Below are 27880 nucleotides of genomic sequence, written 5' to 3'. Positions count from 1 at the left end.
GCATCGCAAGCGGGTCTAGAGTTGAATCCTGAGAAAACGGATTTATTTATATTCACAAGAAGGCACAAAATTCATCTATGGAGGTTCCCTTCGATAAATGGGACACAACTCTTTTGCAAGGACCGAACCAAGTACCTTGAGGTAGTCTGGGACAGCAAACTGCTATTGAAGCACAACGTGGAAGAAAGGGTGAGGAAAGCTACCAATGCTTTATATGCTATGAGCTTTAAGAACAACTCCAACGGTGGCTCTTGAACTGGGACTAAACCTACCACCTATAAATCTCTTCGTTGAAAACTGCGCAGCAAAATCGGCGGGAAGTAGGTGAATTTACAGAACCTTCGGCCATAGCTCGGCGGGTAATGACAGTTGGACAAACAACGTATTGACCTAATTTTTGATTTGGGAAAGAAGATTCATAGTAAACGTAAAGGCATAAAGGCATGTAAGCTACGCGCAACACTCGAGATATCTATATCCGAATGCCTAAAGCATACTAAAATTATGGAGGGAACACTTCTCCAGCCTGCTGAATGCCAGTGAAAGTACAACGCCAGGAGAAGGCGAACCCGATTCCCCAATTGATGACGATGGATCAGACGTTCCATTACCCGACCATGAAGAAGTTCGAATAGCAATTACCCGCCTGAAGAACAACAAAGCGGCGGGGGCCGATGGATTACCGGCTAAGCTATTCAAACACGGCGGCGAAGAACTGATAAGGAGCATGCATCAGCTTCTTTATAAAATATGGTCGGACGAAAGCATGCCCAACGATTGGAATTTAAGTGTGCTATGTCCAATCCACAAAAAGGGAGACCCCACAATCTGCGCCAACTACCGTGGGATAAGCCTCCTCAACATCGCATATAAGGTTCTATCGAGCGTATTGTGTGAAAGATTAAAGCCCACCGTCAACAAACTGATTGGACGTTATCAGTGTGGGTTTAGACCTGGAAAATCAACAACCGACCAGATATTCACCATGCGCCAAATCTTGGAAAAGACCCGTGAAAGGAGAATCGACACACATCACCTCTTCGTCGATTTCAAAGCTGCTTTCGACAGTACGAAAAGGAGCTGCCTTTATGCCGCGATGTCTGAATTTGGTATCTCCGCAAAACTAATACGGCTGTGTAAGCTGACGTTGAGCAACACCAAAAGCTCCGTCAGGATTGGGAAGGACCTCTCCGAGCCGTTCGATACCAAACGAGGTTTTAGACAAGGCGACTCCCTATCGTGCGACTTCTTCAATCTACTGCTGGGGAAAATAATTCGAACTGCAGAGACTGAAACGAGAAGGTACAATTTTTTATAAGAGTGTACAGCTGCTGGCGTATGCCGACGATATTGATCGGCCTCAACACCCGCGCCCTAAGTTCTGCTTTCTCCAGACTGGACAAGGAAGCAAACCAAATGTGTCTGTCATTAAAAGACAGCGGCAACGCTGGCTGGGTCATGTTGTCCGAATGGACGAAATCACTACAGCTCTGAAAGTATTCGACGCAGTACCCGCCGGGGGAAGCAGAGGAAGAGGAAGACCTCCACTCCGTTGGAAGGACCAAGTGTAGAAGGACCTGGCTTCGCTTGGAATATCCAATTGGCGCCACGTAGCGAAAAGAAGAGACGACTGGCGCGCTGTTGTTAGCTCGGCTATAATCACGTAAGCGGTGTCTATGCAAATAAAGAAGAAGAATGGCTCGAAAATGGACGATGGAGGTGATGTATAAGGCAACTTTTTAAGTTAGCAGACCACTGCATTTTATTTTACCTGAGGTATTTGTATTGAGAAAGCCGTGGGGCTAGCTTCTAATGCACCTGTAGGCAATTCAAATCATAGTGTCGCATATATACTGGGTAATCAACATTTGGAAAGTCATGCATTGCCTATAGGACGATCACACAGAACGAGTTTCATGTGTGCAAAACTCGATAGAATAGACTGTAGGAACATGAAGGGAATACTAACTAATCCCTGTCTGAACTGCAGGAAGGCTTAGAGCAGGGCAGCAGGGAAACAACGCAGCATCTCTTGTGCATTTGTCCCGCATTGGCAAGACTACGCTGTAAGCATCTGCGGTCCCCACGGTATGACACTCTTGAGAAGGGATCGATAGTCAGGCCGCAGAGTTTGTTAAAATTCGCGTCAAGCGTAGGCATCCTATAGTTTGACTACTCCTCTTAGACTTAGCAACTGCACTTTAACCAGCAGCAACGGACCAAACTAGTCTTACGGGACTTATTGGCCAGTTTAATCTAACCTAACCTAATAAAGCTAAATTCTTGGTGATAATATTTATGATAATTATATACGTTTTTTTTTTTCTTCTTAGAAACGTCAGTATAGTATCACGATAACTTTTCAAGGTCACAAAGACACAATTTTTAAAGCAATATTATGAATTATTTTCAAACAAGTATTAAAACTGGTATACCGTTTGCTAACTCGAAGCTCTTTAACTGACACTAAAATTTATATTTTGGGCTCTGTAAACATATAATTTTTTACATAAATATATTTCGCAATATGTACCAATATCGTAAAGATACACTTTAGTTTTACTATTTTTTAAACATCACAGTTTCATTATTATTGTTATTTAACAATTCATATTCAGTAACTACATTTTTATACACTGAACAGACAATATTGTATTTGGGAAAAAAGAAATATATATATATCCCAAAAATGCTTAAGCTACTAATATATGAGGATTTTCGATAAAAAAAAAAAAACTACCTCGGTACTTCCTTTATATCTATATAAAATTTATATTCCAAAAAAAAAAATCACAGCTTCTCTAAAAAGCATAAATTATGTGATACTGGCATGCCACATCGTTATCAAAGCGCACACAAATTTCACATAATCACTAAACAACAGAACAACCAACAAGAAAATGAAGTAAATTGTCGCCGAAAATAGAGCAAATGGCAAATAAATAAAATGTGATAGGTGAGAGCAAGCAAAGGAGTTAAGCTGGAGGTTAAGCGGTGAGTGGGGAGTGGTTGGCGCACAGGTTTGAGTACACAAAACAATGAAGTCTCCAGTCTGGCTGGTTGTTGAAGTTGCCAGCATATAAATATACGCGTAGGATAAAGAATGAAGAAAAATGTAAGTCAGAACAGAAGCAAGAAAAAAACTGAAAACATTTGCAAAAGGGATAACAAGTCAAGCTGGCAAAGTCAAAAGCAAATAACCCGCAGAAGCGTACACGCATTAAGCAGAACGCTAACGATGCAAATAGTAAAGTAGTACTAGTTAGGACAACATATCTACCGCATTTGTTTTTGTTGTTGTCGTAATTGGAAGAGTCGCCAACGGTGCCAACCGACCAACTTCGGTTTGAGCGTTTCGTCAGTCATAAAGCCAGTTAGTGCGCCAAGTGGGTGCGCAAAGCTAATATGGGCGCACACTTGCATATACATACATACATAATAGAGTAGTATATTTTTAAATGTGTATGTTTGTATATATATAGATATGTCATGAAGCGTAATGTATAGCAAAGTAAACAAAATCAGACAAATTAAATACCACAGCGGAACTGTAGGGGCTGTGTGAATGCCGAATGGGAATAAGCTAGAAAAAAAAACAATATTTATACACGCACACGCACACACATACATATAACAGTATGAATATATGTATATTCCATTTCACTGCTGTCCTTACGCATAACTCACATTCTGTAGCTTAGTTATTCTTAGCGACATAACGCATATTATGTCGGTGGATTCACTCACTCGCATGCCTTCGTCTGTGCCTTGCCACTCAAAGCATAATTTGTAATTGTAATTGTGGCATATACAAAGCAATCCTTAGAAACAGTTATGAGTATTTTGTTTACTGTGCAAATATGTACTTAACGAAATACGGTATATTGAATGCTGTGAATAAATTTGTACGCATATAGCCACACACACAGGGTGCGCCATCTTTTTCCTTGCCATTTGTTTGCCATCCAATTTTGTTGGTTAGCTTATAACAAATCATTACACTTTTAGAAGGAGGTTTTCTGTTTCATTTGCTTCATTTCACACTAACTTGTAGTGCTTAATATTATAGACTATATTTGATGAACAGAAAATCCATTTGAGTTATATGGAACAGGATTTTATGCCCGAAAAGTTACCGTTTTGCCCTGGACTTGCGTCAAAATACTTATTGATCCATATTCATATTCAAGGAAACGAAACAGTCTTTGAAATTCATTATCAATGGCGGTTTGTAGCTTCCCGTAAATTATAAAAAAAAAATCCTCATAATTACAGATTTCCGCTAGATGGCGCACCATATCATATTCTGTATCAAACTGTTCACTTTCTACAAGAAAAAATCATTGGTAATTTCCTGTGCTCACCAAATTTTAAAACCACTATTCTTTTTGTCTCATTATTTAAAAAAATATATTTATCGGCAATCCTCAAATCAATAAGTGCTTAAGGCAAACCTTCATGACAAACTATTGTTGCAAAAAATGCTAATTTTTCCTTCCTCTTTGATACCTTCTAAACAAATAATAATCTTCTTATAGGAGGCGATTATAACATTTTTTAGGCTTAGCAGTGTTTTTGTACCGACATGAAGCACTACGCATCCTGTACAAGAAACATTCAGACGTATTAATATAATATTTTGTTCATATTTTGGCATCTAACTAATCAATCGAGTGCCTTTGATGACATCAATCTGAATTTTAAACAATTTTTTATGATGAGCTTTTTTTATAGAAAAATAAGAGCCTTCACCGAATTTCGTACAGCTTTTATTGTTGACTTTAATATAATTTATTTTTAAAGAAGAAAAAAGCTTTCACTGAATTTTGTACAGATTTTTTTGAGGAGGTTTAGCTTGTATACTTTTTGTAGAACAATGAGAGTATCCACTGAATTGATTTTTGATGAGCTTTCGCTGAATATTACCATTTTTTTTAAAGAAAAACGAAAGCTTTCACCAAATTTCGTACACATTTTTTCGAGCAGCTGTGAACTGTTTCTCTAAAATATAAATGAGAGCTTTTTTTGTACAACTTTTTTAAGAACTATAAACTGTTTCTTTAAAATTAAAATTCGAAGTTGCTTTGTGCCATGAGAACTTTCACTGAATTGTGTACATATTTTAATGATGAGCTTTTGCTGAATTTTATACAGCTTTTATTGAAGAGTTTAAATAATTTATTTGTAAAAATCACAAAAGCTTTCTCTAAATTTTGTGCAGAAAAGTTTTCACTGCATTTTGTACACATTTATTTGATGAGCTTTTGCTGAATTTTAAAAAACGTTTTTTGATGAGCTTTAGACCGCTTTTTAAAGAAAAACGAAAGCTTTCACCGAATTTCGTACAAATTATTCCGATTAGCTGTGATCTATTTCCCTAAAATGTAAATTAGAGCTTTTTCTGTACTACTTTTTTTATGAGCTTCAGACTTTTTCTTTAAAAAGATCCGATCTTGTAGTATACAATGAGAGCTTTCACTGAATTTTATACACATTTATATGACCAATTCTCGCTGAATTTTGTACAGCTCTTTTTTATGAGCTTTAGACCATTCTTTTTAAAGAATAATGAACTTTCAAGAAATTTTGTTCAGATTTTTTTGATAAGCTGTTGACTGTTTCTTTAAAATATAAATGAGAGCTTTTTTGTGCAATTTTTTTAATGAGCTATAGCCTGTTTCTTTAAAAAAAAATCCGAAAACAGTTTGTACAACTGGTTTTGATGAGCTTTAACCTGTCCTTTTTATCGAACAATAAAAGCTTTGACTTAATGTTTTCTTATGAGATTGCAACATTTTTTTAAGAGAAACGAAAGCTTGCCTTAAATTTTAAACAGATTTTCTCAATGAGCTCTAGCTATATTTTTTAAAGTAAAATGAGTGCTTTCACCGAAAACACCAACTACAACTTTTTTCGATGAGCTTTAGCCTGACTATTTTTTTCAGAGGAATTTAAGCTTTCACAAAATTTTTTTTATGAGTTTAAAACAAATTTTTTGAAGAGAAATGAAAGTTTTCACTGAAATTTTTTAAATGAGCTTCAAACAATTTTTGTTTTAAGAAAAAACGTTCGTTGAATTTCAAACAGTTTTTCTCGAAGAGCTATAGACTATTTTTAAAGAAAAAATTAGTGCTTTCACTAAAAACACCAACTTGCAATTTCGATGAGCTTTAGCGTATCTATTTTTATAGAAAAATGAAAGCTTTCACCGAATTTTGTGAAGCTTGTTTGATGATTTTGCAATTTAATTCAGTTAGCTCGCTTAAAATAGTGAAAGCTTGCATTTAGCAAAAAAAAACTAAAATTAATTTTAGTGTAAGCTTTAGACCAATCGTTTTTAAAAATCATGAAAATATTATTTTAATTTTTTATTTCACAGTTCTGGTAATTTTTTTATTTCCATTGTAAAGCATTAATATTTTGAACCATCTTATTTATTGCCTTCAATAAAAGATTTATTCAGGTATCATGAATGACTTTTAAAGCTCCGTTAGAATACACTTTTGTTATTGCTTATACTTAATGGCATTGTTATGGCTTTGTGTGCCTTCGTACGTTTGTGTGTGTGTGCTCTTTCCCTCTTGAATGCAGCCGGAAGTATACAATGAATGACAATAGACCATAATAACGGTTACACACACATACACACAGCCAGAAATATGACCTATGCTTATAAGTGCACATAATTACAATTAGCTACATACACAAACACATACTTATATATATATGGTATGCCATCGCTTGTATTGTTTGACTAGCAACTGTTCACTTCCAACCTGAGTGAAGCCATTGTTGGAATTCTCACATGTGCAAAGTTCACTAAACCTCAACCTCTTATGTGGATATAAGTTATAACTGTAATGAACTAATGAGAAAACCAAAAGGCAAGCACACAAAGCGCATACCTGTATGAGCACAAATATGCATCTATTGTTATCTACATATACTAATAGTGTATATAGTACGTATATGTGTTGTCGAAAAATGCTACAATCACGTAATTAAATAATTGCATTCTAGAAGAATAATAGCCAAATAAAATTAATTAAAGCTCATAGCAATCTTATAGCATGTTCCTTGGTTTTATGCGTAAATATGTGTTTGAGTGTTTTCCTATTTGTTTTTTTTAACAATATTTTAGAAAAAAAATTTAAGTTCATTGCTAAAGTTGGAAATGAAATGCTTAACATAGGCATGAAAAGGCTGAAAGTTCATAGCCCTACACTCAGAATAGAGTAACGTACGTTATGTTTGCCACTGAGTTTGTAACACTCAGAAGGAAATGTCGCATATAATTTTAAATAAATATATAACTGATCAACGTAACGGACTGAGTCGATGTAACTATGTCCATCTGTATGTATGTAAGTATAAGCACGCTTTACAGAAGCCAGCTTCAAAAATGGACAACAAGCATGGCACCGCCATCTTTTAGGTGAAATTCCATATCTTACGAAAATTAGGCTACAACCACGCCTACTTGTCAGATAATACAATTTTTAACTCCTTTTAATTTTTTCACATTCTGGTGTGCAAATCAAGAAGCAGTCAATTTAACGAGAATCCTTTGCACAAATAATGCTTTGGAAATATGCCATGGTATAACCAAAATTTTTACAAGTCGAACCAAAACTGTTTAAGCGTCTACATATGTACAGAATATGTGGAACTCAGTAGCTATAATTGACTTTTGACCATAAATATCGGTCAATGTGTGAAATATATAATTGAAATTCAGTGATAATGCTTTCTTGCCTTCTTGTCAAAAAAGGATAGAAGCTTCTCTTAGCCTCCATATATCTAATGGAAAGATATTCAAACTTTCGGGTGACTTTATACTGCAAACATCAGCCAATATGTGAGTTAGCTTAAAGAAAATGGAGAGCGTCTTTTACTCAATAACTAATAACAGTGTTTTTGAACATTCGGCTGACTTTACACCATTTGATTGGTGATTTTAATGAGGCACCTTAAAGAAACCCTAGGCGCTTTTTATTAGTATGTGGCATATTAATAGTATGTGTTGCTGGCAACACTATCTCCAACTCCCATATGCTGGTTATAATGATTTGATTATATGGAAAACTGCTTCAAAATATGTTCTCAATTATATCTGAGCAATGTCAAAATTAAAACAACCCTATTTCTGTTGCAAATATACGCCATAAAATGATTTCCGTCTATCCATCTGATTTTGTGCCGGAAAGGTTAGTCAAAATGTAATATTTTAATAAAATGAAAATGAACAGATTTTCTTAAAAACTATGTGGTTTGGCGCTGATTTAAACTGAAATGGGTATATGCATATCTTGGTCTCTGGTTGACGTATTCCACATTAACTCAATATATTAAATTTAGCCACTTCGGTTGAGTTATTAGCTCATTTGAAAATCTTTTTAGTATAATTTTATCTGACGCGAACTAAAAGCAAGTGTAGTAATTAGAATAAGTCTAAGTTTGTGAACTGCAATGTAAGTCATGAAGAACTAAATTTGAATCTAATTTATTGAGGATTTTTTCGAATAATGGCTAATTAATTCTTTCTCAACAGTTTTTAATATATACTTTTGCCTGCCCCTGAAGGAATTTCCGCGGTTTTGGTAGTAGGATTAGTATTTTACTTCCAAAAGGCCTCGGTTATGACAATTTCTTTCCAGAGATCATTCCCTCGAGGTCTTTAACATAAGGTAATTCAACCTAATATCTGTATTCATTTTATACGTCATACAAATCTCCAATAGTATCTCAAAGAAAAAGAAAATCTGGCGTAGCTATTCTGCTAAAAAAATTCTAAATAGTTGATCAAAAAATAGCAGGTTAATGTTTTCTTTACAAAAACCAACAACGCAGCTTTAACGAAATATAGATAACTCGATATTTCCCTCTTGAAAGATACAGCCAAGTCTCAATTCGTGGAAATTTATCAAAGAGATCAATTATCATGAGATAACGGTATATATTACTGTAACAAAACGGCGATTACTTGTAACGAATTTATAGTTAATAGTTTAATCAGTTTAAGGACCACTGTGAATTACTAGTTTAAGCACATTATTGTGAGTTATCGCAGTGTCCTTTATTCCCGACGTTCGTTTTCGGTGTCCATACTGTTGGAACGCCGATTATAATTCACTCAATTTCCGAACGCCGAAGAGATAGGCTGAGACACTGCGGTAAGTTGATCTTGCAGATCATTGAATATTTGTAATAACCTTTTCTTTATAGATATAAATTGCTGTTCTTGTTTGTCATCGTATGCACGTGTACGAAATATATGTGGGCATACATGGGTTCGAACACAATTAAATTCGCCAGCCAACGGAATTAAGACAATTACAATCGTCTGTATGCATGAAAGTAAGGTCTCCATTACTCTGAGAACTCGAACAATCTGCAGCATGTCATAAATGACATTTGCTTATAACAAATTCCCATATTTCAGATTACGCAGGTAAATAATAGACTTCAGTAATAATCAAATACTTGGTAAGTTTCACCCAGCTAAAGCTACGTTAGATTTATAGTGTTAGTTCAAAATACAAAGGAGATATCAAGCTTCAAAGCTAGAACTTCGGACTTAATTATACTATGTAACCCCAAAATTTAGTGTCTGCTTAAGATAACTCAGCAAAGGAGTTAAATAAGTTAAGCTGTAGCTATATTTCTACCCTGAACAGGGTATATTAAGTTTGTCACGAAGTCTGTAACACCCTGAAGGAAGGGTCGGAGACCCTATAAAGTATATACATATATAAATGATCAATATGTCGAGCTGAGTCGATTTAGCCATGTCCGACTGTCCGTCTGTCTGTATATACACGGATTAGTCCCTGAGTTTTTAAGACATGGTTTTGAAATTTTGCAAACGTCATTTTCTTTCAAGAAGCTGCTCATTGGTCGGAACTGCCGATATCGGACTACTATAACATATAGCTGCCATATAAACTGAACGATCGGAATCAAGTTCTTGTATAGAAAACTTTCACATTTGACGATATAATATCAGAGTTAACTTGCATATAGCTACCATACAAACTGAACGATTGGAATCTAGTGCTGGTATGGAAAACTTGTGCAATTGACAATGTATAGTATCTTCACAAAATTTGGTATATATTATTTTCTAAGACAAAAATGTAATCTCCGAAGAAATTGTTCAGATCGGTTAACTATATCCAGGTTAAGGCAAGAGCTTGTATGGAAAACTTTCACATTTGACGTGATATCTGCTCGAAATTCGACATAGATTACTGCTTAAGGTAATAACATAATTTCCGAAAAAATTGTTTAGATCAGATTACTATAGCATATACAAATCCATACAAACTGAACACATAGTTACTAAGAGAAATGCACCTGTAAAGGGTATTTAGCTTCGGTGCAACCGAAGTTAACGTTTTTTCTTGTTTACGATAAGAAATGTACTATATGTATCCATTAAAAGGCATACTTCTGAAGACATGTTTTATGTTAAACAGTGAGGCTCATGAAATAATTATTAGAGAAAGTTTTTATAGTGAATTCATTTTCCAACCAAAATAAGGACGAAATATTTAAATCAAATAGTAGATACTGCTTATTATTTTTAAATAATGAAGAAAAATAGCAGAAAGCGCAGGATCCACCATTCCGATCTTATACTTGGAGATGATTTGGGGCTTGAGGCTTCTTTCAACCAATTTTTGAGAGTGTGAAGTGTAAAAAGTTATTGTTTTTTCGTTTATTTTTTATAAAATTAAAAACTACTCTAGATCGAAGACTATTTGGTGAACATTAATACCCATCAAACTATTACATAAAAATATCAAAATTTTCTTTGATATTTATTTCTACATTTTTTTCACGCTTCCATATCGATTTTTTTTATACTAAATATGAATATTAATCAGACTATATTATAATATGATTTTCAATTAATTAGCGTGTACTCACACTTCTTCCGCAAAACGTTGCATCGCCTACAAATCGCAGCCTTGCGCCAATTTTGCGCTCGTAACGCTCCGTTCGCCGCTCAACGTTCACCTCGTTGCCACCAGCAACACTCAACTCATTAACACGCTCACTCGCACAGCTATCACGAACGCTATCAACACTACTGGCGTACGCCGAACGCCAAAGAACACGCCCGCGATCACGATCGCGTACACGACACTTTTTTCTACTACGAGTTCGACTACCGTTCGATTTGTCACATGACGCGGATGTGTACGTAGAGCAAGTAGTTGCGTTACGCGATATGCCTGTCCGCTGTATTGTATAGAATTCAACAGCAGCAGCAGCAACTAAACACTGCTGCGTTGAAATTGCGTTTGCGACGCCGCCGCTGTTGCTGCTACTTATTGTATTGGCCGCAGTTGCCACACTCACAGCGATACGAGCATTTGTACTGTCATGCGAGGAGGTCGATTTGGCCGTTGAGGATGAAACGGTTGTTGTTGCGGTTGTAGCTGAGGCAGTGGCGGCAGCGGCGTTGGCGGGTGTGGGCGTGGGTGTGGCGCCCGCCAAAATGCCAGCGCACGCTACGCTGGCAGCAGCAAAAATGGCGGCGGCGACTGTGGCAGCGGCAGCAGCAAATCTGCTGCTACTGCGCACCAATAACGCTATATGGCGTTGTGTGTGATATTGATGTTGCTGTTGTTGTGTTTGTGGCTGTGTTTGTTGTTGTTGTTGTTGCAGTCCTTGCTGTTTGACAACACATGTGTCTGCTGTTGCTGCTGCGTACACTGCACTGGCTGCAGCGGTAGTGACTGTTGTTGTTGCTCTAGCACTCGGTAATTGCGTTGTTGTACGCGGCTGCTGCGGCGCCGCCGCTGTCGTGGTGGTGGTGTGGGCGGTAGCTAATACATGCCCGCCTCCTCCTCCGCCACCGTTGCGTTGGCGTTGCAGTGTTGCGTTAATCTTGAATGGCAGCGTTGGTTTCGTTAGATGCGTTTAGGTTGCGGCGTGCTGCGTAGTCGGCTATTAGGCGCACATCTTTTGAGGACAATTTGCAGTAAATTTCTAACGTTTTATTGTTGTAGTAGTTGTATTTGTAGTAGTAGTGGTTTTAAATGCAATCGAGAGATTTACTGTTTGATAAAACTTTTGTTGTTTTGGCGGCGTTAAACTCCTTTAAATGAGCGTAATTTTTAATGCGCTCAATTTGGCTTTTTATTTAAATCTTTTTGTGTCTAATTTAATATTATTCGTTTAATTACTTTAATTATTTTTAATACGAATTAGTTCCGGCTTCAAACCGGTTTTAGTTAAACGCACACTGTTACTCAATGAAAAGCACTTCGCCGTTTTGTTTTTGCGCCTAAATATATGCTGCTTATTTTTATATGTTTCGTTTGCAGCTATGAACGTGTTGCGCTTTTGTGATTTTGCTGTGCACTTTTAGGCGCCTTTCATCGATTTGTTAAACAAAATTAAATACTAGTTTAGAGTACTTGAGTTTTGCAGCGCCGATTTTGGCCGCAACTACAACTAGAAATGTGCTTAGAAACAATTTTAACAATTCCGTTAGTTACGTTTTTACATTTTTTTTTATTTTTATTAACTATTATTCTTCATGAATTGCTGCTTTTTTAATTTTTTATTATTTATTGTTGTATTGTTTTTGTTGTTATGATTTGCTGCAGCACACTGTCATATTTTATTGCTGTCTTATTAGTTTTGTTGCGCCCGTTCACTTACGCGAGACAGATGAACCACACAATGCCAACTGACAGCCGCACAATGTAGTCATTATTTTGTTGCTGTTGTTGTTATTGTTTTTTCTATTTATCTTGCAAGCTCTCGTGCCATTTCGGTCTGTTGGTGCAATGAACTCGCTGTCATTAGTGCCGGCTACGGCATCACTGTCTCCACAGTCACTCCTGTGGCGCACAAATCAAGCTAAGTTAGGCAGCTGGTATTGAGTTTTTGTTGTTATTATTTAAATTATTTTCATTCACTAATAATTTTTGTTGCACTTATTTTAGCAATTTTCGTACATTGCCTTTTGCTATGAATTTTTATGATTTTGCACAATTTTTTTTCGATTATTTTTCTTTTTTAATGTTGCTGTTACCGTTATACTCCAACAACCACTGCTAATGACAGTCCATTTACTCTTCGCTAAAATTGCTGGTTTATCTTTGCCTTTCTTTGGTCTTCCACTTGGCGCTCCCTTGCTTTAGTTGCTTATTTCGCTTAATTGCTCTTTTGTATTGCCTACTTTTAGGCTGTTTGCTTGCTAACTACCAACGTTTGTTGTGTTCAACACAACAACAACATATTCTAGTATCAGTTTCATAAGCCTGCGGCGAGGAGCATTAAATGTGCTTGACATTAGCGGCCCAAAGCTTCGAACACAGCTTGTTTTTGTAAACAAATACCCTAACAACTTCTTTCTAGCGGAAGTTGTTGTTATTGAAGGAAAAAACTGTAGAAAATAATTTTTATATGCCGTTTTTTAAGAATGCTTTCAATTCGTAATTAACGTGTTTATCTGTGCTCGTATGCTGTGTCCATTTGCTATAAATAGCTTGCATGTTACTCTCTCCCTCCCTCTCTCTCTCGCGCTGCCTTTCACACTATGCGCCTGAAAGTCTGACACGCAAACAATGCTGATGCCTTCGGTTGTTTGTGTTCGTTCTAGTGCTCCATTTAAACTCTATCGCCTGTGTGCTTCACCCTACACACGCCCGCTCACTGGACGCTCTCTCTCTCTCTCTCACGCTGTGGCACTGCTTCCGGCTTAATAGCGACTTTAGTTGGTTTTTTAATTACGCTGAGTGTTATTACCGCAATTTTCGGCTGTTTATGGGCCACAACCAATGAGTGGCTTTGGAGTGCGCTTGTTGTGTTGTTTTTGCTTTTTGCTTCTATGCTTTGTTGCTATTGTTTTGCATCATCTGTAATGAAAAATATGAGAAAATGTTTATAAGTAAAATGCGAAAGTGTAATTAGTACTTTGTAATATTGACAGCGCTTAAAAGTAGGCAAGTGCTCTCTAAGTTATTAGCAGCGCACAAAAGTATGCTTCACTTTTTATTTTTTGTCTGGAAACCAAGCTGGATTTTGATATTTCGAAGAGTAACAAATTTATCAGTGACCAAAATTGGCTGCTTTAAACTTAAAGCCATAATTTTTTTTTTGTTTGAGATCCTATCTACTATGTACTTATGTAAATTTAAGCATAAAATACATATATAGAAATATGTACATAAATAAATACAAAGCAAAATTAAATTAATTTTTATATCTGCTTTTCGCGACGCGCATCGCAAAAAATAGGCAACGGCCCAGCGGCATGTGCAGAGCGCCCAAAAATATGCTTGGCATGAAAAAGGTAGAAATGTGTGGTTTTATTCCGATTTTTTCTACTAATACACATATATGTATGTTAGTAAAATAAGCTTGATTTATCTATCTCTCCTGCTCTCTCTAATACCATTTCTCGCTTTGCCACAAATTGGACAGTTTTTATACTCTTGTAACACGTTGCTACAGCGTAGAATGATTTCAGAGAAAATCCTCTCCTAATAATAGCATATCCGTATATGTGACCTGGTCTACGAAAAGGGAGCTAACGTGCGAAAACTAGTTTTCTGGGAAAAGCTGTTAAAAATAATCGTCAGTTTCTCGTTATCTCATTAATTGTTCACCTTTTTTTTGACACCTAAGCCCCCTTTCCGTAGACCAGGTCACATATTAAAAAAGGTTTGAATCGAATAAATATGTCGATGATAACCTTATGACCAAAAACGCTCCAAATCCAACCAACACAGTTCAAGCCCTCAAATACCATAAAAGTAGACTCCAGTAACTATGGTTGACTTTCGACCGAAAACATCGGTCAATGTATGGGATATGGATTCAAAGAAAATCTTATCCTGATAATTAGTATTTCTGTGTATTAAAGAAGATTGAAACGGATCAATACTTCCCTCAGCCCCAATCTACTTAATATAAAGACCTTCGAATCGGTCAATTAAGGGATATACAATTGAAATTCAGAAAGAGCCATTTCTGACAATAGACATTCCATGTATCAAACATGAGATGAATTGGGTCAATACTTCCCTGAGCCCCCATATACCTAATAAGACGATTTTCGATGAGGTATCTTAATGAGACTAACGAACAATTTTCTTAGTATGTGGCAAAGTATATGTTACTCGCAAAAATAGCTAAACTCGGGTCAATACTAACCCCAACTCTTATATTTTCCTGAAGGAATTTCTCGAACTGTGCTTCTTACAAGTATCAAGAGTATAAAATTTTCAGTTCACCCGAACCTAGCCCTTCCTTACTTGTCATTTATGCGTTTTTGTAAAATTGTAGGTCTCTATTTTTATTTTTTTTTTTCGTTTGACTCGTGTATTTCATTTTGCTGCGTTGCTATTTTGAAAAACTGCCAAAAATTTTCTTTCATAGGCTGCCAGCGGGCACTGCGGTCTTTATATCGGGCTTATCAAAAAACCAAACAGGAAAGGGAAACACACCGTGGTACAAACAAAAAATTAAACAAATTCGTTAAAACCACTGCATAGATCTAACCTAAAGCCTGAGAGCGAGCCAATTTATATGTATTCCACATACAAGTAAGTTTGTACGTCTGATCACAAAAGTATGCAAAACAAAACAAGAAAAAAAAACATTTTATTAATATATAAATTACAGCGCATTTACGTGCTTTTTCTCTACACAGTCGACTTGTTTGTAGACATTGCAACCGTTAATGTTTATATAGCATATCAGTACAAAAAAACAGAAATCCGCTTACGTACTGCAGCATACTACATGGGAGTGAAATGAAGAGGAGCAAAATACAATAATTTTTTTTTTAAGTATTTTCATAACTTGAAATGCATCAATATTATTAAAAGCTTTTCCGCTTCACCATATAAAATATACTTCATTTTGAGTAGAGTGTTTTAAAGTAATTAATTTTATAAATTTGTATTAGGGTGGACTTGAAGTGTAGAAAGAAACACCTTTACAACAAAAAATATAAAGTTAAAATATAATAAAAATAATGTAACATACAAAAAAATGTACATATTAAGAGACCGACTGAAGTTGTTGAACCTTTGATATTCAAAGTTTAAATTAACCTCAAATGGCTACACAAAAGGAATTATAATTTTACACTGAACATGGTTTATTGAGTTCGCCACGAAGTTTTTAACAGCCAGAAGAAAACGTCAGAGATCCTATTAAAAATATATTAATTTATTTACTATGAATTACCAGCATAAAAAGCTGAGCCGATTTAGCCATGTTCCTCTTCCTGTCCATCTTTATATTTGCGAACCCTCAGTTGTCCATATATCGACCAAAAGTTTTGCACACAACTTTTTTTCTCCCTAAGAAGCTGTTCATTTTTGCGAACCGCCAATATCGGGTCACTATAGCAAAGCTGCCATACAACTAATTAATCAAAATAAAGCTCTTATATGGAAAACTTTTTGTTTGACAGATCACGCGTGAGTCATGTCACGCTGTCATGTTATTTTTGTTCTTATGGCTATAATTTTTGGCATTTTTTTTTTTATGAGATTCCATTATTGAAGGTATACTTACGGCAGAACAACGTTCATACTTTATTACGACCAAAAAATTCACGGTCTGTAAAGAATGTGTTTTGCACACTTCGCTCAACTTATGGTCAACATAATCGGTCTACTGAGCGCGCTATTCGCAACATCATCAACCATCCTGGGACCCAGCATTCATTATTGGTTAATATTCGACCGAATATTACACCAAGACCGTGGAGAATTGATTCAGCGCGGTTCTCAGCAACACGGACTGCCGTATGCTATGACTTGGCACATTTTACGTCGAGATCTTAAATTGAAAACGTAAAAAATATAGCTCATGAAAGAGCTGAAGTCGCTTAACCTTCCGAGTAGTCCGACGTTTTCGAGCGATGAGGCATGTATGAGGGTATGTAAACAAACAAAACTGCCGCATTTGCGACGAAGAACAACCTGTAGAGGTTCAAGAGCTGCCATTTCATCCAGAAAAAACAATGGTTTTGTCAGTGGAATTATATGTCCATATTTCTTCAAAAATGATGCCGGTGAGAAAACTTAACCGATTATGGCGTCATTATCGCGCCATGACAGCCGACTATTTGATGCCTGAAATGAAAGCGCATGATCTCGGCGACATTTGGTCTCAACAAAACGACGACCCTTCTCACACATCGCATCAATCAATGGATTTATTGAGAGAACACTTCGGTTAAAAGATAATTTCACGTTTTGAGCCGGTCGATTGGCCACCAAAATCTAGTTATAGCACATCTTTAGACTTTTTCCTGTGGGGCTATGTAAACTTTAAAGTCCTTGCGAACAATCCAGCATCGATTCAGGCCTTGGAGCAAAACATCACGCATGTCATACGCCAGTTACCAGTCGAAATGCTCGAACGAGTCATCGAAAGTTGGACTCAACGGATTGACAAACTGAGACGTAGATGAGGCCAACGTTTGAATGAGATAATCTTCAAAAATGATTTCACTTCGCTTATTCACTAAATGCATATGTATCTTCCTACAAAGTCACTACTAATTTAGTCAAATTTTCTAACCTTAGAGAGACACACAACATTTTAAAAACGAGTTTAACTTCAAGCAGCTTTCCCATCTGTAGGCAATGCTCTCTATCAGAGAAATGATATTTATAACTCACAATACTTCACACATATAATACTCTCTCTTACTTTTATTTTCTTTCTACATCAGTAGAGACAATTGTGGTTCTGTGACATTACCTTTCCACAGGGAATAGGCATACAAGATGATTAATTATTATGAATAGATTTTTGGAGAGGCTTTCTTAGAGGTGTTTAGGAACCTATTTTTCAGAGTACCAAACGAAAAAAAAAAAAATTTTTTTTTTGATCCACCCTAATATGCATTGATGTTTGACGATGAATATCTCGTAAACGCTTAACTTAATCAAAATATCATAGTAGGCCATTTTTATAGAGCAGTAAATTTCCTACAAAACTGTGAATTTCATCATTCATAATAATTTTTTTTCATTGAGTTATAAAATTTATAAGAAATAAAAAATGTTCCCAAAAATAATCAAACTTTAACTGTTAATATCTTTTAAACGTTTGGGTTTACGAAAAAATCATAATAGACCTTTTTTGTAGAGCATTCAATTTCCTACAAAATCTAATGAACAATATATTTTTTTAAGTAGTTGGAAGCGAGATATAAATTTTTCTATCTGATAATAAGAAAAAATAGAAAACTGTATGTAGGAGGACCTTCCCGTTACAATTAAAAACTCATATTTGGAGAGGCTTTCTTAGAGGTGTCTAGGAACCTATTTTTCCGAGTACCAAACGAAAAAAAAAAAATTTTTTTTTTTTGAATCACTCTAATGGATATTGTATATGGTAAGCAAGTACAGATAGACTGCCTTGCGCTTTCCTACGAATATTTTTTTAGCTTGGCTTTTCATTTAGGCGAGTTCGAATGAATAGCTGGATCGTGAGCCCGAAAAAGAAAAGTCCGTAAGAATAAGTAAATTCATCCAGTATTTCATACGCGCGGAAACACCCGGCTGACTGCACAGCTGACTGCCCTACGAAGTACTTAATAAAGCGAGTCACTAACTAGTTAATAAGTTAGTTGAATACACCACATACCATTGTTTTCTATAAAATAATGGCAGTGATGATTAAAAACAATATTCAACGCAACGCTTTTTGTGAGGAAACGCATAGAATCGTGTTGCCAACCGTTAAATTTTAAGGTTTGGTTGGTCGAGAAGTTTACAGCAGGGTTTATGATATGATATTAGCTAGAAAAATTTTCAAACTTGTGCCAGCAATATTTCAGTCTTGTTGTAGCATTCTCATAAACACGAAAGTTCACACAAAATTAAACAGTTAATAGTCAGGTTATTGCTGAAATTTTTATACGCAATACTTTATAAAAATCGCTGAGCTAAAAATATAAATGAACAAGCCTGACTGCATAAACTTTCTTTACTAGTATAACTGTTAAAAAAAATGCAACAGAGAGAGAAAAGCAGTCAGATGAACTAAAAAAAAGTCCGAAACAAGCTCAAACTGCCGGAACTTAACACTACGCCGTTGCTGTGGCGCTCGTATCCCCAGGTTCCTGTCAGCTCAAGTTAAACTCTGAATACACGCGCGCGCTATCTATTAACGCCGTGTAGTCACACAAATGCACTTTATTACTGCCTACATATAGGCGCGCCACACCCATTTGGTGCATTGCCAAAATATTTGCCCAATACTCGGCGCACAAGCGAGAATAGTTTTCCCAATTCGTTTTATTTACACGCTTTCCGCTCTGTGTTCCATTTTTTTCATAGATATATACATACACAGATATACATATTTTTTTTTTGTTAGCAAATTTTCACTGCACTTTGCTTGCGTTTGCCTGCCTTTAGCAAGGATTTCACTGTGATTTTTTCCGAAGCCTGACAATTCAAGTGTAAATGGCGCAGTTGAGCGACCTGCCAGCGCTTTTATTTCGTTTTCGGTTTTAGTGCCCTCTTTTATCCTCTCATACACCGTTCGTTTTTAAGCCATTGAAAATTAAATGCGTCTTTGGAAAATTTATACGATCTGGCAAGTTAGTGTATACCTATATGATAGACCTTATGTGGTAGAGTATATTTGTGTATTGGGGAAAAAATGCAATTAAAAACTATTTGCGAAAGGATATTGGAAGAGAATCGACTGTAACAAGAACTAAGTACGTGCCATTCGGCTATTAATGCAGTGCTGATTACACTACGTGGTGCAAGTAGTTGCATGGTTCTACGAACTGATACGATGATTTTTCTATTATTGCTTTTTAAGTACGCCGGCGTTTTTATTCCCTTTCTTTTCTTATATGCAATTAATTTCAGAACACAAGTTTTAGTTTCTAGTTAGTGGGTATCGATATATGAGAAATTTACAAAAACAATACTATTTCTGGTGTGGATGAAGCTCATTTGGACAGATATTCCTCTTTTGTGCTACCCATAAACTTCTAAAAGTGGATAACCAGATCCTCATATGGTAGATCGACGAAACGTTTTCAGCTTACCAGTAATTTATTGAAGTGATTAAAATCAATCCCAGCAACTTTGGCAAGTTCGCAAAGAGTGTGTCTACCGAGATATTTAAATCTAAGTCTAGCATACTTCGGGTAATATAAGAGAGAAAGTGACATAAGGATTCCACTCTCGCTTTAATCCATAGAGTAGAGCTTTGGCAAAGAGCGCCCGGCAAAATACCGCTTGTGAACCTATGGGACAGTGTCCAGTGATAGCACCCACAATTGCATCAAGATTGACTTTCCAAAGAGCCTTTAGTTCGGAAAACCTCTTACGATGCACTCTAAGCCTGAAGGGTCTCGTAGTCACATAAATTCTGGTTGTTGGCTAGCGCTTGAGCCATTTGAGGTACAAAGTACCAAATTCAGAACGCTGGAAGACATCAGAAAACCGACTCGCTTCGAATCGATTGAAATTGGGGTAGGGTGCCCTCCCTTACACAAATTCATTGGACTTGTAGTTTTTAGGGACTCCGCTGTGACCGACCTCCCAAACAATTATATAACGGGAGAAGCTTACAGATATTGAGAATGAGATCACGAGCACCTTGACATAATTTTGAGAGCACAGTCATTGAACTCCAAGCCAGTATAGCTGCTCGCCTATCGGAGTGAATGCGTACCTCTCTTAAATAAGCTGAAGTCACTTCCAATTGAAAGACGCTACATTGATGACACTGCAGTTTAAGGAGAGTTCCCGACAAAAGACTCTACCTCTTACTCTCCTTCTTAACTTTGATCCTTCCATTAAAAAGCACACGGTATCTCTTCCCTAACGGCTGCGACCCGTTCACAAATCTCGCACAGGTATGTAAACCGGCAAGGAATTGCCGAGAGAAGGTGCTGCGTTGAAGTGAGCTACATTGCAAGGAATTCAATTGAAGCAATGGAGAATTTCCGTGCGTCCCTGCCAGGAGCCTCCAGCCTGTTGTCGCAATAAGTCAACCTAACCTATGTTAATAAGCAATATGTGTAGGGCTACATAGGTTCTACACTGAATTGAATGCTATTAACTCGACATTTGACTTAAAAAGTTTGCGACATTCGTGGAGGGCATATGAGTCATAAGCGATTTGAATCGATGAGATCCTAGGTGTTTTGCCTTGATTGGGCAAAAACGTAACATTCGAGGAGAAGTTGTCTTGAGATGATATTTTCCAAAGATTAAACATCTTACCGCATTCGACCCGCATCAAGTTATTTAATCTTATCGCATGGATTCCGAATTGACAGTGCCCATTTCGAACTGCTCTTCTTATTCTTCTTAATTGGCGTAGACACCGCTTACGCGATTATAGCCGAGTTAACAAAGGCGAGTCGTTTCTTCTTTTCACGTTGTTGCGAGTGAAGAGACTTGGTCCTTCCTGGAGTGGAGGTCTTCCTCTTCCTCCTACAATCGAATACTTTCAGAGCTGGAGTGTTTTGCCCATCCGGACAACATGACCTAGCCAGCGTAGCCGCTGTCTTTTAATTCGCTGAACTATGACCATAATCGTAGTCCTTATTTCATTTGCCATGGTCGTCATCAAAAAGGGGCTCTCTCATCCGAGGCAGTTGGTAATCTTTCATTGGGGGGTGGTTGCTTTTTACGTGGCGGGTCCCAAACCCAGTGCACAATCCTATGTAGGGGATGTTTAAACTTCTTACAAGAACACTTGACGGATATTCTTACCCAGAGGATAATTGGTGAAGTTGTGAGCTGCTTGAGCCATATGTAAAAGAATCGTTTCTGGCCACTCCCAAGTAAATGGCTATCAGAGAACTTTCCTCACTTGTGTGAACTACTACACATGAACTCCTACAACCATCAAAAGGCGAACGTTGTTGCGAGTGAAGAAACGCCTAGACCTCCTACAATATACCCTGGGAAAGAAGGACTTTTACCACTGTGGCCAGCCAACCTAGTAGTAAACCAGTTACTAAACAGTGCTGACCTAGTAAGATCAAATAACCACTGTGGCCAGCCAACCAAACCAGTCTAAACATAAAATAACTTGATATATAGAGTCTAAACATCTTTTTACTATGCTTAAGCGCACAGTCAGTAATATCACTGCCCTACTATTAGAGTGAATAGACACTACTGTAAAGAAGTCTCCGAAGTAGTACCTTCATGCCAGACGCTTCTTTTTAGAAGATGCCGCTCCAACAGTCGAATATACTCTTTTCCAGCGCCTTAAAACATTTGACACAATTCCATGAAAACTAACCGCGAAATAAGCCTTTAAACAAGGCCTACCCCCAAACCCGTCAAGCCTGTTTTTTATTAGATGAGAAGCAACTCTGCCTAATGTACTCGCATACATACATCCATACAGACTCCTATCTGGCCGAAAGTAAAAAACCCATTCATTTAAAATTAAAAACCGTAGCTTGCTAGAGCTATAAACCGACCAGTACGTCCTAGTTGGTTTGATTTACTGCAATTTTATGTTACTCTACTTTTAAGCACACATGAAAACAAACGTACAGCCGCTACATACCGTACACATATACATATGCATCGTACACATACATATACTTATGTTATATGAATGTGTGAATGTAGGAGTAGGCAAGCGACTTATATACATATATGAAAAACAAAACATTTTAATATTGCGAAAAAATATATAAAATAAAATAAAAGAGGAAAGCGTAGAAAACGCCGAGCGAAATAAAAAAATGTCAAATGGGAACACGTCATTATTAAAAAACATAAAAAATAAAATAAATTTGAACAAAAGATTTTTACGAACTTAGCGACACACACATACACACGCGCACATGAACTCACACATACAAATGAGCGAAAGAGACCAAATAAACTGGCGCATGGACTCACACGCGCACACACACTCGTTTGCTAGGCGCACAAAAGCAAAGCCAGCATGAAGAGGACGAACCGGCGAATAAGTCAACGACGTTTTGTCAACGAACAAATGATGAAGCATGACCAGGACCCAAGCACGAAATAATGCGGCAGCAGCACCAGCCAACCAACCAACCGACGACACACTTAGGTTACAGCGACGCAGGCTGTTGCTAGCTAAAGCTGTGACATGCGAAAATAAGCGATAGCAAGGGGCAAGGAGGGAAGGCAAGCATATGTAAGCACAAAAGACAGTTAGACAGCAAATAGACGAAACGACTACACAAAAGTGTAGCGCAGCAACTGACAATCTGCGAGACTTTTTTCTAACTTTTTTCAGGCTATACACATGTAACGGTGTATGTGTGTGTGTGCGAGAGTCCATACATACGCTTGGTGGACACGAGAGCCGCACCAACAGTTGGAGAAAGCGCGAATGCAGCAAAACGCCGCGCTACTTGTTGTTGTGTATGCGGTGTCGGGCGGCGCCATGCTGCAGAAATGGGCAACGAAACAATGGTCTAAATAAAAATAATATTCAAACATGAAGCAAAAGTAACACAACACAGCAAGAGCAACAACAAAAGAGCTTGCCATACTCATTCAGCGGATGGCGAACAAAACCATTGCAGATGAGATGGGCGACCGAAGCAACAACAACAATCATAATAAAAAAAACAGAAACAGCAATAACGAGAAACGTAATAACAACAACAGGAATAATAACAACAACAGCAAGCCAAATGACAAAAACAACAACAACAACAATAAGAAACCAAAAAACAAAAAACAACAACAGCAAAAAGTAAATAACCACAACAAATATAATAATAGAAAATAAAAATAAAAACAACAACAACAAAAAATTTATATATATAACAACAACAATAGCAAATACCTACAATGGACCACAAATAACTCAACAACTACAGACACACACAGCGGTGATAAATAAAAATAAGTAAGTCGACAAAATGAAAAATTTCGCAACAGCAACAACAATGCGCACAATAACAACGATAGCAGCTATAACCACAATAGCCATAATGACTATAAACACAACACAAATTTCCACCGAGAATCAGCAGAAATTTTCTTTTCGTGTAGAAAACGCACATTCGCAAATGGCGGCACACATACAAGCACAAATATGCCTACACATATATGGTATAGATATCAAACTATATTCACCACAATGCATTATTATCTAAACAGTGAGCGAAATATTTACTCATTCGTAAATATAGGCTGCTGCCAATATGTGGGATCGCCTGTGTGTGTATGTGTATGTGTGTGTCCCAACTTGACATGTGAACAAATGACGGCTTGCGTATGGCAAATGGTGGCGAGTAAATTAAGAAAAATGTTCAGTGCACTGATTCACATTGTGAAATGTGATGTGAGAATATATTGTGGATGCCACATTTCCACTGCCACAATAGCGCACTGTTCGTGTCACAGCAATAACGCGTTTAGACTTTTAGTACAACAAGATTTACGGCAGAGTAAATTTAATTTTAGTACACAAGCGCTAATTAACAGTGCAAAAAGCTGAAGTTGTATAAATGGGAGTTGAGGTTAAGTTCTGCAACAGTTCACCTAACCTCACAACAAACTTGCTGCGGCCTCTTTATCGATACCTTCTCCAGTGTATAATACTTAGATGCTTACAGCGTCGTCTTACCAATGCTCCATTGTTTCCATGATGCCCAGCTTTGGACATTTCTTGTGGTCTTCACGTTCTGTTCAGTTTGATCGTTCAGTTAGTATTCCCATCATGTTCCCACAGTCTCTTCTATTGAGTGCCAATAGGAATTTTGTGTACTTCCGATCCACCGTTTTGCACATGACTTTTATAGTTTTGCACCCAGGTAGCACGTTCTTTTATTTATTTTTATTTTCTGAACCATGTTTCTGTCGAGATCGTCGTATATGCAATGCATGGATTTGCCAATGTTGATCATATTTACAGATGTTAGCCCTACACCATGCTTGGCACTATTTCGTACACTATTTCGATCGATCGATATTATCGATACTTCTGTGACTTGGCACCCAGTAGAAGTGAAGTTGCTTACTTCTGGCAACACTTTCCACTACTGCCCTGCTTCGCAAGACACCTCTGGACATTACGAGGTTACTGCCTTGATTTCTGTTTTGCTGTCTGCGTAGGTATTGACTCTGGAATTGCCTGCAGGGGAATTAGAGGCCAGCTCCGCGGCTTTCGCTATAGAAAAGACCTCAGCTTGAAATATACTGCAGTGATGCTTATTCCCTTCTAACTTGCAGCTGCGACAAATATTGCTATATGGCAGGCCCATTTTTAGTGCATGTTTTCCATAGGACCAGTTATAGTGGTTGTAAGTATGTATATACTATTTCTGGACCTATTTAGTAAGATCTTGGTTCTATACTTGTAATACTTGACCCATATCTTTTTTGTTATCCTGCATGATGTTATCGATATCAATCTGCTCTGAGCTATATGTATAAAGTGCATATAAGGCTCTCTTTTGATTGTTGCCAGCGGGCGTGATATGAACTCCGCCTCGGATTCGTCTAAAGAGGCCACCTAGCTTGTCAACCGCTTTATCTTTTCGTCGCCGAAACTGTCTCTATGGCCGGGAACTCAAATTATGACTAAGTTGAGTTGACTTCCCAGCGAGCTTAAAGCTTTCCTGCAATTGTTTACTACACCGGAATTAACCATTAGCGTGCATAAGGTCAGCAGTGCTGTCTGGCTATCCTTGTAGAACAGTGATTTCCGCATCCTCTCGTGGTTATTTAATAGAATTGTACAGTCCTTCTCCAACCCTAGTACTTCAGCATGGAAGATGCTGGCTGATTTTGTTAGACGGATGGAAACAAAGATGTCAAGATCGTTGAAGAATACTATTGTATACTATATGGACTGCGGAGTTCGGTCCATTTTGGACGCATCGTTGTAGATAGCGGTAGTATCTTCCTCTCCTATTAACCCTCTTCACCACTCACGTCTAGAGTGTTACACACCTCGTGGCAAACTTAATATATTTTTATTAAAGCAAATTTGTATACACATCAGTGACATATTTGTTTGTCTGTACCTATTTGACGGAGGATGGAGTCATATGTACAAGTTCACGCAAGGAAGGAAAGTTCTCTGAGCGCTATTGGGAGTGACCAGAAACGATTCTTTTACATAAGTCTCAGGCAGCTCTGGATTTCCGGTTTTTGACCAAGTCTCCCCTAGGTAACTAAAAAAACATCCGTTTGAATGCGAGCTAAAATGAGAAGGCGAAACATTCTTCCCCAGATCTTTGGCCATGGCAGATGGAGATTTATTATAAATACGAGCTGAGGCTTAAGTCGTGCAGGATGTCAACGCTTTTTGTGAAGTTTAATAGATAATTGATGTCTGATTGTTATACTTTCTGCAATTCCTTGAACTGCAAAGCTCCTAGATATCTAATCCGAGTTCTAGATAATGCAGGATCGAAACAGAGGAGGTGTTTCAGTGACTCTCATGCAAATTGCTTTGCACTTTCTACATGTCTCATAACATTTCATATACATGTATGTATCATGTACGGCTCACTTTTGATGCCAGTAAGTTGTGTCCTGAGACTAAGCCTACAAACGACTGCGGACGTCGGACGTTTCGAGAACATGGGAGTAAAACGTTTGCGTGTTTTGCTTTCGCTCCCTTGTACATGATCTTGGCAATCCTGTATCCCCTATGGCATTCCATCTCAACCTGATCTATCTGTCAGCGATTTTGAAAAAATAGTTGTTGTATATCACTCATTAACTCATGCATTGACAAATGTAAGTATACAAAGGTAGCGTCAACTAATATTTAAAATAAGAGTTTAGGAGTGTATCATTTTTATTTACTTGAGTATTTCCTGTACAAGCTCGGTTGCTACTCGCATGGCACTTTTAATAAACCCATCAGTTATTTCGTTTCACGGAACGATCTTGTGCCTTGGAGGCCAGTATATATACAGCAGCTTTCCGACAACTAATACATACTGCGTCTCTGCTTGTACGGACATTTTCTGACGCATGTTATATTATTGCTTTAGTTGCCGCTTGGCTATCGGCGTATGTATTTGATGTTCTTGATGTCATTTGTCAACTGCTACTGCGGTATTCCTGTCGTTTGAAGGGTCACCAGAGCTGTAGTTTCGTGTAATAGATGTCCGCTTTCATTCCATCAGACCTTTTTTGTCCAAGCATGTAGATGTTGAACGTTTTTTTGATTTAGCTTAACTTTAAGCCTCCTCTCCAGAATAAAACATAAGGGTATGTGATCTCTTTTACCCACTGAACCCTGCTTATCAAGCTATGACTGAAGCTTCTGTGGCATGTGGAAAAACCTTTCTTGCACAGCCTTTGGTGTGATTCTTAGTCGTCCTGTTATAAAGAGAGCAGTATTCGCTGCATATAAGGTTCTATCGAGCGTACTGGGTGAAGCATTAAAGCCCACCATCAACAAACTATTTGGACCTTATTAAAATCAGCAACCAGATATTTACCATGCGCCAAATCTTGGAAAAGATTCGTGAAAGGAGAATCGTCACACACCACCTCTTCGTCTGTTTTAAAGCTGCTTTGACAGCACGAAAAGGAGCTGCCTTCATGTCGCGATGTCTGAATTTGGTATCCCCGCAAAACTAATATGGCTGTGTAAACTATCGTTGAACAATACCAAAAGCTCCGTCAGGATCGGGAAGGACCTCTCCCAGCATTTCGATTCCAAATGGGGTTTCAGAATAACTGTTTCCAACAGGTGCTACTTCGGACTAATTACGCAATTGAGAAGTAAAGCCTTCTCTCGACAAACAAAAACAAAAGTCACTGATTATTCCCGACCTGCTATATGGTGCAGATGCATGTACGATCACAACATTTGATGAGTCGGCGTTACGAGTTTTCAAGAGAAAGATTCTGTGGAAGATGTATGGTTCTTT

The 27880-nt window shown here is 37.5% G+C and overlaps 2 protein-coding genes across 2 annotated transcripts in view; both read right to left on the bottom strand.

Moving 5' to 3' along the window:
- Positions 1 to 11917, bottom strand: part of LOC126768107 (acetylcholine receptor subunit alpha-like 1) — a 294729-nt gene extending 282812 nt beyond the window's left edge. The window contains exon 1 of the mRNA XM_050486001.1: positions 10933 to 11917. The gene's annotated coding sequence lies outside the window, so the exon portion shown is untranslated. The remainder of the gene's footprint in view (positions 1 to 10932) is intronic.
- Positions 10918 to 16251, bottom strand: LOC126751231 (mucin-5AC-like). Its single transcript, XM_050461306.1, has 3 exons — positions 16222 to 16251; positions 11730 to 11898; positions 10918 to 11600 (listed from the first exon to the last, which is right to left on the bottom strand). Exons 1-3 carry the CDS (start codon positions 16249 to 16251, stop codon positions 10918 to 10920), a joined length of 882 nt encoding a protein of 293 aa, XP_050317263.1.
- Positions 16252 to 27880: the final 11629 nt, after the last annotated feature.

This window comes from Bactrocera neohumeralis, chromosome 2, assembly GCF_024586455.1.
Source record: "Bactrocera neohumeralis isolate Rockhampton chromosome 2, APGP_CSIRO_Bneo_wtdbg2-racon-allhic-juicebox.fasta_v2, whole genome shotgun sequence".
Lineage (NCBI taxonomy): Eukaryota > Metazoa > Arthropoda > Insecta > Diptera > Tephritidae > Bactrocera > Bactrocera neohumeralis.
This window is presented reverse-complemented; position numbering and strand designations above follow the sequence as displayed.